Raw genomic sequence first — 16,568 nt, 5'->3', positions numbered from 1 at the left:
AATGCAAACCACTAAGTTATTGGTTCTAGGTGTATGTAATTCCAGAGAACACCTATTCTGGATCAAAATTTTCCATTCTCTTTTTTTAAAAAAATACTGTTACAACTTTAGCCCTTTGTTTTATATTAGTTTGTAGAAACAAGAAGACATTTGTGTCAGATTTTTGAAACATATCAGTAACATAACAATAGCTTTTATTTAAGTAAAAATGTACAGATCATAAGTCCATGATGTGAAATCAGAATTTGTAGCCAAAACTTAAATGAATTTGTTACTATGTAAAACTTGGTTGCATTATTTTTCACAAACCTGTGTTAAGGAATCAGCAAACATAAGTTGATTAGTGGAAGTGGGTCTTTAGCTACAAGTCAAACAAGACTGTACTGTAAATTGCATGGGGGCAGTTTAAAAAGAGTTGCTTTGTGCAGCGTTTTGCCTTTTGAAGATGGGCACAAGTCTGAATACACATATCTGTATTAACCCCAATATGGATCCATATTACAAAATTAAAATATATCTGGTAATGACTCTGAAGGAATCATAATAAGCTATCATATCAAAATCCTTTACCTACAAATCAAAAATTCACTTTTGAAAACTCCCCAAATAAATTTGCGATATTTCAAAATAAGAGAAGAAAGCCAAATGCTAATCCAATATTGAAGCTTAAATGAAGGCACTGAATTTGCTCAAGAGCATATAGGGTTGAAAGGATTTTTTCTTAGCATACACTTAGATTTCAAATATGCATACATGTGCTACTTTTAACATTTATATTTGAAATTCTGTACACTGTAATTGCTTTGCAATATAGCTAAATTATCAATAGCAGTCACAGCCTTTCTTGTTATAAGATTACATAACTTTTTCCCTTCTAGCATCCCATTTTCACATGTTCATAACTTTTTGGAATGAAGACTTTTCAGACTGAATTCTGTACCCAAAGAGAAATGTCTTTTCAAAAAGTTGAACAAAAATAGAATAACTGTTTTTGAGTATGAGACATTCTCCCCCCGCTTCATTTAAAAAATAAAACAAAAAACAATTTTTTTTTCCTGTTAAGGAAAACGCTCCCATCACCTGCATCTACCTCTTTCAGCTGCCCTTTGAATTAAAAACCTGGAAGAAAAACAAGTGGGTTATGAACATATAACTTGTGCATCAAATACATGTGAAGAATGGTTCGCAAAGGGGCAAATTGAGTCCCCAGTGCCTAGGCTGAGGATCTCGGCAGGACATTGGGAAGATCCATGCAAGAGGAGGAGAGGAATTCACATACCTCTGTCACACAGTGGCAGTAGAACCAATCTGTGGAGGCTACTTCAGGATCATGGAGCATGGCCATGCAAAAAGCTGGACTCTGTGCTGCATCGGAGGTGCATGCACCCAAATCCTGCTCCCTCTCTCATGAAAGAGCAGGCACTAGTACTGCACCTGGGGAGATAAAGGCAGGATTGGCTCCATAATGTGGCTAAATCTGTTTCTATCCAAGGACAAAATATCTGATACAAAGATTTTATACCAGTAGGATGCCAATGTCAATTTTATTTTCCTTTTTGGTACTATAGTAAAACCAAGGCAATTAAGTCCTCAAATCATGTACAGATGCAGATCCTGATATAAATCCATACTAGCAAGGAGAAATTCAGGGTTAGGCATTGAATTTATTACATGTTGGCAACACTAGTATAGCTTTTCAGGCTAATAAAATCTCATTGAATTGAATTGGAAATTGACTGAATCTCTGTCCTCTTAGCTCATACTATTATAGGAAGCATTGTGAGGCTATCAGAACATTGTCAGTTTTTAGTACCACATACACAAGCAAAATGGGGCTGAAAGAAAAGTTCCAATTTCTTGATGTTCTCACTTGCTGAGATTTTAGTGCGGTCATTAGGGATTTATTTCCAACTGCTGTCTTCAATTTCACATGTGCTGTGTACCACGCACACTTGTGTGTACTTGCGGGTCTCAGATCTGTATATGCACCCATGGTGTGGATACGTTGAATAATTGGAGACTGTTTTGAGGCCAGCCAGAAAGTGAGCCTTTAATATTGTTTGAATGTGGTTTTTTTGTGGTTCAGCTCAGACAAATATACATGACTTTCTCTTCTTCCTTTCATTCCAGGATATTTGATAGGAGGTGATGTGCTGAGGCTATTGCATGGGCACATGGATGAATGCCTTACTGTCCCTTCAGGGGAACATGGAGAAGAACAGCGAAGGTAGGACTTGAAGCCTAAAACACATACAGGAGTAACAAGCTTTATTGAATTAATTTTGACACTCACCGATATTACAATATTTCAGCATGTTAGACTTATACAGACATCGCTCATCCTAAAGGGAGATCCCATTGGGATTAACTCTTGGTATGAAACTTACAGCCTTCTCTGGAGTTTCCTTTTTCAGTTTCATTAACCTTACTTCCTTTACAGTTGCAAAAGTAATAAACTCTATTGGAAGTGGACTTAATCCAGGAACATCAAGCAAGTGAACTGAAATCAGAAGAAAACTGAAACAAATTCACTTTAAATCACTTAGCAACTTTTAAATTAATGACTTGTGAGTCACCTTTTTGCTTGTGTCGTTAGCCTAAAACTGAATCTGGGAGCATAAATGCCAAGAAACCTCCATACCCACTGTGCTAGAAACTGAGCTGTTGTGATGGACAGAATGGCAGGATTAACTATGTACTCTTCTTATGATTGATTTGGTTCTTTAATGTCCCCAAAGACCTATAGGCAAACTTCATCAGTTTTGTCACTACTGATCCATTCTGTAGCATACAGACTACCTCAGGAGGTGATATAGCAAGATCTTACAAGCTCGGGGGGGGGGGGGGGGGCATAGTTTATTTCTTTGATAGGAGACTGAAGGAAATCCAGAATGCAGCAGGAATTTGTAATGGTGATTCAGTATGTGTCTCTCATATGAGCAGTCATATGGATGAATCAAATGGGAGGTAAAATCAAAATTGTGTACATTTGAGGTAATTAAAGAGTCCCATTAAACTTTTCTCAAGAGTATGGCATTAATCTGTTTTCTGGCCAAATGCTAATTTAGATAACTTTCATTCTTTCCTAAACATTGCCTTGGTGTAGTTTTAAATCCTATAAATTATTTCTAACTTCAGCTCCTAAATAGTAGTTTTGTGGCATTAATATCAGATGAGTTGCTATGTTATAGCATAAGTGGCTGCATTTCAGTGAGAATGAAGTGCTTTCTTTGTCTATCTTGTTCGTAAAGTCCTTTGGGAGAAAAGATTTTACATAAATATATTTTTCTGCTCCCTTCTTCTTTATCATCCTAATAATTGGGCAGAAGGAACATATTTTCTAGTTACTGAAGTATTGGAAATTTTAACCTTTCATGTTCAAAAGTATTACCTGCAAATTGTGAACTCTTTGGGGCAGAAACCCATCTTTTTGTTATGTTTTTGTACAGTGCCTAGCACAATAAGGGTCCTAGTCCATGACTGGGGCAGGTAGATGCTACTATAAATTAATAGTATGCTCTGTTGCTCAAAAATTTAGTTTTTAAGTTGTATGAAAATGTGATTTTTCTCACTGATTTATCAGGACAGATTATTTCTTCAGTTGAATTAACTGAATGATTATAGAAACTAGTATGTGGAGGAGGAGATAACTCCTGAAATATTTTAATAATTGTTTGATTTCTAAGCAGTCATAGTAAATTGTTATCTCAAGACAATATAGATTGCTTTGTTTGTAACCTACCAGTTGGTTTGTAGGGTAGCCATTTTGCTATATATGCCCAGAGATCCCTTGATTATGTTTTTCTTCTTTCTTGCTTATAGCATTGCAGATTTAAGGTTTGTGCCTTTCATGTTTACTTTTCTGGGTTGTTTCTCCTGGCACTTAAAAACAATAAATAAGTCAAAGATTTTTTTTAAAATAAAAGGCTTACTGAAGCGAGACTTCTGAGCTCAGATTTAGGTGGCTAAATATTGACTTGTGAGTCTAGTTTCAGGCACTATAGCAGGGCAGATAACTGATTTTTTTTTTTTTTTTGGTTTGTTTGCAAGTTGGAAAAGTTGGGAAAAAAAGTGAAGATGTAAAAAAAAAAAAAAAAAAAAAAAGTTAATGCAAGCAGAGGCACTCTAGAGAGAAGCAGGCCAGGATAGGATATACACTTAGACAGCTGTGAAAAGTGGCTTAGATATAGGAAATAGAAACAGCATATAATCAAGAGAATTATTTTTCTCTTAGTGTTTCAAAAATATTTCTCCCCATATTCCTTGTGATTCATCGATTTCCATATTGTAGCCCATGAAAGCTTATGCTCTAATAAATTAGTCTCTAAGGTGCCACAAGTACTCCTGTTCTTCATATTAGGTTTGCTCATTAAAAAAGATCTTTTCCCTTCCAAGTTGTCTTCTAAGATAGCTAAAAGAAATTAGATAGCCCTTGCTGTGTAAAATATATAGCACTTTTTTTTTTCAGGCTAATGAAAAGAATTACAGTGGTTGCACTTAGGTTTTTTTTTTTTTTTTTTTTTTTTTTTTTGACAGATATTACCAGTTCCAGTGGTATTTACCATTTAAAGTTTATGGGATATCTCTTGAACCCTAGAATGGTTTCAAGATGGAGAACATTTTTGAAGTGTGACCACTGCATGTATTAAATTTAGATACTATATAATGGGCCCATATGGTGTAGCATTTATTGCTGCTACAACTGCTTCCCTCCAGAAGTGCTATTGTGAATAGAATGAAGTGTAGCGGGAGGATCTGCAGTGAGATAACACATAAGGGCTTGCAGCATCGAGTACTGATTTAATGAGCTTTAAATTAAACACAAATTAAAGAAGAAAATAGGGATGTATCTTTACAATAGGCAATAACATTTATTCTTAACCTTAATATACAACATAAAAAAAAATCCTATACATTAAAAAAAGCCTAAGGGTGCAAAGTCCAGCATTCTGAAATTAGGAAACACATTAACATGTCTCACATTTTTCTCCTCTTGAAATATTTACAGATTTAGCTACTGCACAAAATCTTTTTTAGATCTTATTGCGGACTAGTACTCCTCCCCCCCATGTGTCTGACAGGAGGATGCACTCATCGCGGGGAGATTTCTGTGGAGCCTAATTTCAGTTGTTAGAAATGTATGCATACTTTATATCTGATGTGTGGCATTTGGCTACTGACAGGGCTACACACAGAAAGGTATGGAGAATTTTGGTGGGTGGTAAACTTGTAGGATTCACTATTTGCCTTGTAGGATTCACTATTTGCCCTGCCCTTATTTCTCATGCATTTCATCTCCCTAGATCAGTGCCAGTTGCGACTCATGAGCCTCAGTCTGATATAGGACATTTTGTACACAATGTATATACTAAAGTCGGGCTATATTTGGAGGTATGTTTATTCTGCATCATCTGTGCAGGTAACTTTTGGAATTGTCTGAAGGCAGGCTTTAGTCATAAAGATAGAATTGTGTTTTGTTTCAGGAAGTCTTCAAAGACCAGTTCTACCTTGCAAAATGACAGCATAAAAATTGCATTGCGGGATCCTATATCCATTCTGACTCACTGATTTCTGAATCAGATTTGCTCAGTTAGCAAATAAAAAGATATTTTTCTCCTAAACCTTTTTCTCAAATAGGTAAAAGATTAGATAGTCCCAAAATACCAACTTTATTGGATTTTGTTGCCTGGCATCAAATATCTGTAATGAATAAATCATTTAAGTATGATGGTTTCTGTTCTAGACAGCTTTTTAAAAATAGTTTATTTTTCTGTTGTGTTCTAGTGCATGTTAAATTTATTTGAATTTGCATGTAGGTAGGTTAAGTAGGTTTCTAAAGATTACTAAAATCAATAATAATACAAGCATTGTGTGCAACATGTGACACTCTCTCTCAAACCCTTACAATCCTTCAGTGTAATATCATTGGAATTTGGCTGTATTGTTTGTGGTGATATATGTCCCTTATTCAAAATTGTTTAAAACCATTAAAAAATGTGTGTAGGTTGTTGAAAAGTACAGATGTGGAGAAGGGAGGAAACTCTGAGAGCTCATTTAAGTGTTCTGACAACATTCAGTAATTTAGAAAAAAAAATCAATGCAGTAAAGTAGGATAGAGTTTCTGAGAGCAGTATCTTTGCCATAAATGCCAGGTGGAACGACTGCTCATAAAATAGGCTTCAATAGCTTTAATAATGTAGTCATAGGAGACAGACTAGTCTGCCTCAATACATCCAAACGAGGGAGCAGTTTTAAGCAGCTTCATCTTGAACTTGTATATACCTAACCTATCTAGTAATTAACAACTAGTTGGAGGGCAGAATGGGGTGGGAGAGTGGGGGGTGAAGAAGATGGAAAAAGTAGTTTGTGATGATACCTTAGTTCAACTGGTATAATACTATGGTGTTTTAGAGGCAACAATATTATTTTTCATAGATACTGTGACTTGACCTTAGGGAGCTGAGCACTCCAACCCTGATCCAGCAAGAGCACTTAAATGGGGCTTCACACCTACTTAATCTAAGCATGTGTTGGATTGAGGTTAGACGGTACAGCACATAGTGGGATGGTGCCCTAAAGCTGTATTTTACTATTCTCCGCCCCCCCAACCTATATGCATATTAAGCAAGGCTGTGTATAATCTGTAGCAAACTAGGCCTAAAGTATGTAGAGTTGATTTTTGTAGTACTCCAATGAGGCAGGCTGGAAATTCTGCAGCAGCTTCAGGGTAAATTTAAAAAAAAAAGTTTTTTTTATAGAATTATATAAGAGAAGGAATAATACAGTCAGTTCAAAAGTCCTTGTTTTGCTCAAGTTATTAAATTCATTGTTTTATGCTGCCCCCTAATTTTCATATTTCAGATTTTTGTAGTGATGACGCGTAACCGAATTGTAGAAATTGCTAAAGGTTAAAGTGGAGGTTTTGGTAGCTAAGTGTGACCCTAAGAGTCCCCCAATGCCCACTGGCAGATGGTCCACTATAATGTAACTCATATCAGGCCTGATACCCTCTGTACCCCTAACACATTGTTGTTGTAATATATATCCAAAAGGTATCTTGTAAACTGGTGATGGGCTAGTTAGGAATATCATAGCATGATATATGTGTGGGTTGTGTATAATGAGTTATGTATGTGTGCTGGAAATATGTTCTTAAAATGTGTTTTGGAGGCAGTGCATAAATCAAGTCTGCTGTAGACAAAGGAATGTGGATTTACCTGTCTAACGAGGTTGATTACAGGCAGAGGTAAATGAAAGTACATTTACATAGAAGATTAATAAAGCCATCAAGCTAATAAGTGGCAGAGGAAACCAGTGAGTACCTCAGGGGACAGAGTACAATCCCAGGACGTCTTCCTGGCTCTTTAAACAGAGACAAAGACAGTAGACTTTGGAAAATATAAGGGAGACGAAAAGGACATTCTAGTTATCCATCACTTTGGGGACATAGGGTACAGCACCCTCTCAGCCTGTGAAAGTTGAATCCTCCAGCCTAGAGGGCTAGTGATGCTGGTAACTTGATGTAAGGGAGAAAACTGCTTAGGCAATGATTGCAACGTGTTAACATTTAAGGTTTACTCATTAGAAAGCATGTTCTGTTTTTGTTTGTAAACAAATCTGTTTCTTTTTCTTATTATCACTTAAGTCTCTGTTCTTTATTAATAAACTTATTCTTAGTTTTACTATAAACCATCTTGGTGCTGTTATTTAGTAAAGTGTATGTCCTCAGCTAACAGACTGGTGTGTGCTCTGTCTGTGTGGAGGCAGCAAACTTAATAATTTCTGTGAGTGCACAGTAAGAAGGACTAGACACTGAGGAAAGGTGTGTCTGAAGAATTTGGGAATTGGGGTTCACTCCTTGTTATCTGAAGGGCAAGATATAGACTGTCAGAAACTCCAGGAGTTTGCTGGTGAGATGTACTGACTGGAGTGGCTGGGAACTGGACACACAGTCTAATTTCCAGCACAATTCACTCTTGCTGAGGCAGAAAGGTAACACTATGACTTATGGTTCTGGGTTCCTGAGGAAAGCATCATAGTAAGAGACTGAGGTTTTTGGCATGGGATAGGAAAATGCATCTTCTCTTTCATTCTCCTTGTGAGCTGGATTGAAAGAGACTATATTTTTTTGGCAGGACTTGAATTCCTAGTTCCACACTTGAGCAACCCTTGACAGCAAGTAGCTTTCTCCCAATCTCCCACCCCTCTATTGGCCGCTGCATTCAGCAGTGATGAATAAGCATATTAGCTGAATTTGTCTGCTTAAATGATCAGAAGTATAATAGTCAACAATACTGACATTACATTTCCATCACTAGGATCATAGTTAACACTTAAGGAGAATGAGAGATAGTTTATACCTTTCACAGTTGCCTGCCTGTAGACTAAGTCAGACATCATTGCATTGGTTACACTCAGCTAACATTTGGAAGGTTTTCTTCACAAAAATATATTATTGCCTACTCAAAGGAGTTACACTGGTGTAAAACATTTATAGAGTGGAGAGTCAGATCTGTAACATTTTTATTATGAAAGCTTAGATTCTGTGTTCATTTCTGTGGCTAGGGACAGATTCGGCAGCCAATTGCATGGCTGTGTATTTGGCATGAAGTTTACAATTGCACTAATAGTAAGCAAAACGCTTGTTTAGGGGGTGGTGGGAAAGGAGGTTAAAGCTGTTTTTTTAAAATAAGTTAATTTAGACACAACTATTTTCTGGTCTCGTTTTGAAGCTAACTTACCCTGATGACAAAAACCAAAAATGTGGTGTGCGCCATAAAATAAATGAAAAAGTGAATGTTGGGATCGTTCATAGTTTCCAAGGTGAGAAGTGATCATTGTGTGATCTAGTCTGATCTCCCGTGTAACACAGGCCATAGAACTTCCCCATAATAATTCCTAGAGCATGTATATTAGAAAAATATCCAATCTGGATTTAAAAATGGTCAGTGATGGAGACGCTACCATGACCAATGGTAAGTTATTCCCATGGTTACTCTCACTCTTAACAATTTCCTGCTTATTTCAAGTCTGAATGTGTTTACTTCAGCTTCCAGCCACTGGATCATGTTATACCTTTCTCTGCTACACTGAAGAGCCCATTACATAGGTGCTGACTCTGGGGGTGATCCAGGGCTGGAGCATCCTGGGAAAAAAATTACTGGGTGCTTAGCACCCACCGGCAGCCAGCGCCTCCCATCCGCTGGAGGCCCCACTGATCAACTCCTCCGCCTCCCTCCCAGTGCCTCCTGCATGCTGCGGAACACCTGTTCAGTGGCGTGCAAGAGGCGCTGCGGGGCAGAGTGGGGGTGGGGCTGGTGGGGGTTTGAGCATCCCCAGGGCCCAGTGGCGGTTATTAAATATTTGTGCCACATGATGGTAGTGAGAGACTGTAATCATGACCTTCTCTTTAAGCTAAATAGGTTGAGCTCCTTGAGTCTGTCTCTATAAAGCAAGCTTTTCTTTAATCATCCTCGTGGCTCTTTTCTGAACCCTGCCCAATTTATCAACATCCTTCTTGAATTGTGGGCACCAGAAATGGACACAGTTGTCCAGCAGTGGCTGCACCAATGCCAAATACAGAGGTAAAATAACCTTTCTACTCCTACTTGAGATTATCCTGTTTATGCATTCAAGGATTGCAGTAGCTGTTTTGGCCATAGCGGCATGCTGATTAGTCACTATGGCTGATTATCCATCATGACCCTGAAATCTTTTTCAGAGTCATTGCTAGCCAAGGTAGAATCTTCCATACTGTAAGTATAGCCTACATTCTTTGTTCCTGTGAGTGTGTGTGTGTGTGTGTATACACACACACACACACACACACACACACACACACACACACACACACACACACACACACATTTAGCCATATTAAAATGCATATTTTTTGCTTGAGCCTAATTTACCAAGTGATCCAGATCGCTCTAAATCAGTGACCTCTCCTCTTCATTATTTACCACTCCCCCAATCTGGGTGTCATCGGTTTATCAGTGATGATTTTGTTTTCATCTAGGTCATGAATAAAAATGTTAAATAGCGTAAGGCCAAAAACTGATCCTTTTGGGGCTCCACTAGAAACACACCTGTTTTATGAAGATTCCCTGTTTACAATTACATTTTGAGACCTATCAGTCTTTAACCATTTAATGTGTGCCATGTTCATTTTATCTCTTTATAGTTTCTAATCAAAATGTCATGCAGCACCAAGTCAAATGCCCTACAAAAGCCTAAGTATGTTACATCAACAATATTACCTTTATGAATCAAACCTGATATCTTTTTTTGTATGAGATTACAAGTTAGTTTCATATATCTATTTTCCATAAACCTCCTTTAATTCTTCATTAATCAAGTCCCATATCAGCTGCTTCATTATCTTCTCTATGATCGCTGACAGGCCTGTAATTACCCGGGTCATCCAGTTTACCCTTTTTAAATATTGGCACAGCATTAGCTTTCCTCTAGGCTTCTAGAAATTCCCCTGTGTTTCAAGACTTATTTAAAATCAACATTAATCAATCAGCAAGTCCCTCAGCCAGCTCTTTCAAATACTGGTGACAGGACTATTGGACCATGTTTATTAATATTAATTTGCAATTATTTAGCACCATTCAATTGAATATATTAATGTGTTTTTTAAAAGACTAATTAATCTTGAAACATCAGCACTGCCAACTCTCATGATTTCATTTTGAGTCATGTGAAACTTAGTTTTTGTTTTAAGGAGTCTCATGAATATCTAATTTCTGCCTTCACCCCTGTGAAGTTTTATCCTTAACCAAAATGGCTGCCACCTTTCATTATAGATCAATGTGACTGAAGTCAACAAGATGGCTGCCAACTCCTGTTGTTTCTAATGTGGCTGAAGTGAGGCTGTGACATGTGAGGGCCAGACAAGACGCAAGAGAATTTAGAGGAGCAGGGATTAAGACTATGGGGGCAGCACGGAGTTGGGATATGTTAGGAAACTATGAGGAATCAAGGGAATGTGGAAGGTAGATTGAAAGGGATGCAGGGTGTGACATTCTGTACCTCTGGGGAGCATCCTGGAACCTCCATATTCCTCATTATTATATAATCATGATCTTACATATAAAGCATGCCTTGTAAGGTATCAGGGGAAAGGTTATGACCTGCTGAAAGTCATTTCTCTATCCATATATGTATATCATATTATTGAGAACTAGATAAATTCATGGAGATTAAGTCCATTAATGGCTATTAGCCAGGATGGGTAAGGAATGGTGTCCCTAGCCTCTGTTTGTCAGAGGGTGGAGATGAATGGCAGGAGAGAGATCACTTGATTTTTACCTGTTAGGTTCACTCCCTCTGGGGCACCTGGCATTGGCCACTGTTGGTAGACAGGATACTGGGCTGGATGGACTTTTAGTCTGACCCAGTATGACCGTTCTTATGTTCTTATCATTAATGCATACGAAGTTATGAGAATTGTGCTGTATGGTGGTTACTAAAACATACTATAAGTTGGGGAATCAGCTAGACATTAGCTCCCCAGAGGCAACACCAAGGAAAGTAACCAACACTCGTGCGGGGTGTCAACACCAGGAGGCAGGAGAAGGGAATAAACTGCGGGGAGCAAGTGAATATAAGAGGCAGGTGGGAGACAGCAGACTCTGGGAGGGACAATATGAGTAGGACAGCTACCTATCCTCTTTATTTAGTGAGGGATACAGAGGAATAGAGTGGTAGCTTTTCACATGCAGGGTGATGGTAAGTGGAATCCCTTCTGAGTAGTGTATAGGGAGGCTTGCAGTTTGAGCATATATTTAAAGTTAAATTTTGAACCTGAGATGATCACACACAAATGAGGCATGGCTGGCTTTTCCCTAATGATGAAATGAATCCAAAGGTAAGCAGAAAGAAAAATAAATAAAGAGTAGTTATTACTAATTATACTAATTGTGGTGTTGAGCACCGTAAGTCAGAGCAGAAAGAACCCAGCATCTGGTAAGAGTAGCTCAGCACCTTGCAGGATGTAGCCTTAATGGGGCCTGGACATCAGTGATTTTACTATTCAAAGAATCATGTGTTTAAAAAACCCAAAATATATTAAATAATAAGATCTAACAAGGCTAGCTGGTTTCCACAAAAGACGAATACATCATTGATATGAGATTAACTGAAAGAAAGCAAAATATTAAAACAATTATTATACAAATTGATCTCATTTATAAAAGTCAGTGGGATCAAGATGTCACAGTAGCTACTAGCAGTCTATTCCCAAGAAAAACCGCAGAGAGCTTTACCAAACTCACTTTGATGTATTATTTTCTCTTAAAACTTGAAAAGAATATTGCTTTGGAATAAAACGTGTTCCTCTAATATCCTTTATAACTGCCATGGCTGAAGGCAGCATGTCCAGTTAAAAATCATACATTTTAAAAGCACATTTCTTCATCTCTGTGATAATTCCTTTGATTATTACAATAGGAACAAATTTTAATATTGGATATAGACTCATAGTCCCTTCTGGCCATAAAGGCTATCATGATCATGTAGTGTGATCTCCTGCACATTCCAGGTCACAGAACCTCACCCACCCACTCTTGTAGTAGACCCATAACCTGTGGCTGAGTTACTGAAGTCCTCAAATCATGATTTGAAGTCTTAAAGTTACAGAGAATTCACCATTTACACTAGTTTAAACTTTTACTTGTTTATGCTGAAATACTTTTTCATTTCTCTAACTTTGGACAACAATGAAAATTAATGATGGTAATTTCTCTTTATTTAAGACCCACTTCTAGTTGTTTTCACTTTTAGTTTCTCATGCATAAGCATAATGATATAGTAGATAGGGTTGCCAACTGTCTAATTGCACAAACCCAAACACCCTTGTCCCACCCCCTTGCCCGCCCCTTCCCTGAGGCTCCGGCCCTGCTCACTCCATTCCCCCCCCCTCCCTCCCTCCCTCCGTCGCTTGCTCTCCCCCCACTCTCTCTCATTTTTACTGGGCTGGGGCAGGGGGCTAGGAGGGGATGCGGGCTCTGGGCTGGGGAGTGGGGCCGAGGGGTTTGGAGTGTGGGAGGGGCCTCTGGGCTGAGCCTGGGGCAGACGGTTGGAGTGAGGAAGGGGTGTGGGCTCTGGGAGGGAGTTTGGAGGCAGAAGGGGGCTCAGGGCTGGAGCAGGATTGTTAGGGTACAGGAGGGGGTTTGGGGTGCGTGCTCCAACTGGGTGTCACTTACCTCAGGTGGCTCCCAGAAGCAGCCAGCATGTCTGGCTCCTAGGCTCAGGGTTGGCCAGGCAGCTCTGTGCGCTGCCCCTGCCTGCAGGCACAGCCCTCGCAGCTCCAATTGGCCGTGGTTCCTGGCCAATGGGAGTTGTGGAATTGGAGCTTGGGTGGGGGCAGCATGCCAAACGGACTTTTAGCGGCCTATTAAAATCTCCCAGATTGGTTTCAGTAGCCACCAGGAGGTCAATTTCAAATCTGGGAGACTCCCAGCCAATCCGGGAGGGTTGGCAACCCTAATAATAGAATATCTATCTATCTGTCTATCTATCTATCTATCTATTAATTAAAGTGCTTTCATTCCATTTTTAAAATTTATTTCCAGAAACATTTCTATTAGATGTAAGATTTGTAAAATATTGATTTTACCAAACCTGAATTTTGGGTCATATTTGACCCTCCACTCCATAGATTACAATTATTTTCAAGGCCTCTACATTCTTAAGACAAATAGTCCCAGAAAAGTATCAGAGGGGTAGCTGTGTTACTCTGGATCTGTAAAAAGCAATGAGAGTCCTGTGGCACCTTTAAGACTAACAGATGTATTGGAGCATAAGCATAAGCTTTCGTGGGTGAATGCCCACTTCGTCGGATGCATGTACATCCGATGAAGTGGGCATTCACCCACGAAAGCTTATGCTCCAATACATCTGTTAGTCTTAAAGGTGCCACAGGACTCTGTCGCAGTCCCAGGAAACACACTCTTAAATGCCCTTTACGTTTTCCATTCTTATTTCATCCCATTTCCTTGTGTGGCCCTGGTTTACTTTAAACCCACTTTGCTATCTGCTACTTATTCCCCTTTCTTTAGCAGAATGTTTGGGCAGAGGTCTGGTTTTGCATCCAAGATATTTCACATATTCATAATTTTACAGTGGAACTTATGCATCTCACAACAAAATGGGCCATTCCTTGAATGCAATTTGTTGAAGCGTGCAACTTGCAATGATTTCAACTCTTTCCTCTGATTTATTTCCTTCCCCTGCCATGTGATTTCCCCCCCTCCACACACACAATGTTATAGGTATGATTTTCACTGACTTTCTTTGCCTTTATCTCTAGGGAGTACTACAGTGTGTGGTAACAGAAACATATTGTACTGTAGCAGTATTTGAGGCACAGAATCCACTGTGAATATGTACTGATGGAAATTAAGAGGAAAAAGAATGGGTGAAATCCTGGTTACAATGAAGTCAACGAGAGTTTTGCCATTGACTTGAACAGGGCCATGATTTCATGCATTCTTTTCTTGTGCAGTCACCATACAGAAAATGACCTTTTAACCTGCTGTCTAATTCAAGTCATCAGCATGATCTAAATATGAAGTTAACAAGAATCTGCTGTGGCTAAATGGTTTCCTTACCAGTGTTTTTGAAAAAAATATAAACTCAAGTAATGGCTAGGGAATCCCTTCTCATCTCCTTCCTCTTTAAACTTTAGTAATTTGTTAACAACTTTTCTGAATCCTGGTTTTGGAGAATTGTCTGACACAGAAGCTTTAAATCATTGTTTGGATCCCAAGCAGCTTGAAATGGTCCCTGCATTGTGTTTTGTGTCTTCTCTTGAAATTGTAGCACTGCATTTTTTCTTTATTTGTTGATTATAATTTTGAGGCTTTATTTATGAATTCATAAACATCAAGGGCATATCTAAAATTATTGTAATTAGAGGGCGCGTTGTGTCTAGAGCAGACGTGCACTGAACTGCATGTGAGAAATTACATAGAATTCTTTCTTTTAATTAAACAGCTGAAAGCAAGATGCTGTGTTAATACTAAATTAAGGTTGTACAGCTTTTTTTTTAAGTCAGGAAATACACATCTTAAGATTCCTCCAGCAATGTTACTCAGCCACATAACAGATGTTCCTATTTTTCTTGTTAACTGTACAACTTAATTCTTTAATTTTATGTTTTTGAAGGTGTGTGATAAAATACACATGATGTGCAATGCGGCCAAGTTAGTGTTGCTGTAGAAACTTTAAATTTTGTGTTTCCTGACTCCCTTGTTTTGGAACCTTGCATGAATGTAAAGGTGTTTTTTTTTTGTATTTGTCCTTTTTAAAAACAAACCAACCTTATACCACAAATGTATGTTGAAATTGCTCTTGTTGTTTGTTAGTATGTAAAGGTATTTCCCATTAGGTTCTGACGTTGGGTTCTCATTATGATTGTATCATTATTTGTATTTTGGCAGAGTGTAGAGCCCAATCAAGAACCCAGCTAGGAACTCTGTTAACCTAGAGTAATAGTTCATGCCCCAATTTAGGTAAAACAGATGCAACATCGAGGAAAAGGATAGAATGCTCATGCATAAGGAAGTGAGTTACAGTTTGCAAACATCACGTCAGAGCCACAATTCTTTTTTCCAGGAGTAGAGTTTGGTGGATTTCTTCGTTGTTTTCAAAATCTTTAGGTGGAGTTTTGTTAAACTGGGATTATGTAAATAGAAAGAAAAAGGAAGAGAGAAGGGAGAGAGGAAAGCAAGAGGGCATTCAGCAGGGAAGGAAGGTTGGGAGCATGGAGAACCTGTGGAGTAAGTCTGAGCTGATGGGATTGTAGGGAGGGAGCAGCAGGGAAGCAAATGTCCAGTCAGTTTCTGGGAATGTCCTGAGTCAAAACTGTGGAAATGTGGCCTGATCTGACATCACTGTTCAGCAGTCCCTTCTTCTTGCCTTTGCTCCTGCTGGCTTGAATGTCTGTGGCCCTGTGGGCTGGTTCTTCCTTGGAATTTCTTTGGTTGAGCCCACATGGCTAGGAGTAGCAGGGGAAAGGTGCTGCCTGGGTCTTAGTATCTCCAGTGTAGGGGGGAATCAATCCTGTATAGTTCAGGGAGTTCCCAGGGGAAGGAGTAATCCTGGCTGTGCTCCATATCCTCTTTGTGCTTTTGCATCTCCTAAGGCTATTGCTTATGTTTGCCCCTGCTGGCTAAAGAGTTGGTGTGGCCTGCGGGGCTGGCTCCTCCTTCCCTGGAATTTCTTTGTACCTCAGGCTACATGGCTAGAGGTAAAGAGGGATGCAGGGAAAGAGGATGAGTTCCTACCTGGCTCCTGGTTTGGCTGCAGACAGTGTTTTCTGCAAGATTTGGTTAACAAAATAACAACGTATCAATACATTATGCTAGCTGCATAGTTGCAGTAGAAAAAATAGAAAATTACATTGTTTCAAATTATTATTTGACATTTTCAGTATATTGCAGAATGCAGGAGGAATTTAGAGGCCTTAAAACTGGGGAAATACATAACTTTTTCACACCAGCAGATAGTGTTTTATACCTTTAACATAGGGTGGCATACTATGTTATGGCAATTTGTTG

General features: G+C 38.8%; 1 protein-coding gene across 1 annotated transcript in view; it reads left to right on the top strand.

The window, feature by feature from the left end:
• Positions 1–16,568, top strand: part of RYR2 (ryanodine receptor 2) — a 687,809-nt gene that overhangs the window by 276,418 nt on the left and 394,823 nt on the right. The window contains exon 10 of the mRNA XM_054022704.1: positions 2,131–2,227. Within this exon, the coding sequence (XP_053878679.1) occupies positions 2,131–2,227 (97 nt within the window). The remainder of the gene's footprint in view (positions 1–2,130; positions 2,228–16,568) is intronic.

The sequence above is a fragment of the Malaclemys terrapin genome, chromosome 3 (genome assembly GCF_027887155.1).
Source record: "Malaclemys terrapin pileata isolate rMalTer1 chromosome 3, rMalTer1.hap1, whole genome shotgun sequence".
Taxonomy (NCBI): Eukaryota; Metazoa; Chordata; order Testudines; family Emydidae; genus Malaclemys; species Malaclemys terrapin.
Note: the sequence above shows the minus strand (reverse complement) of the source record. Positions and strands in the feature narration are given on the sequence as shown.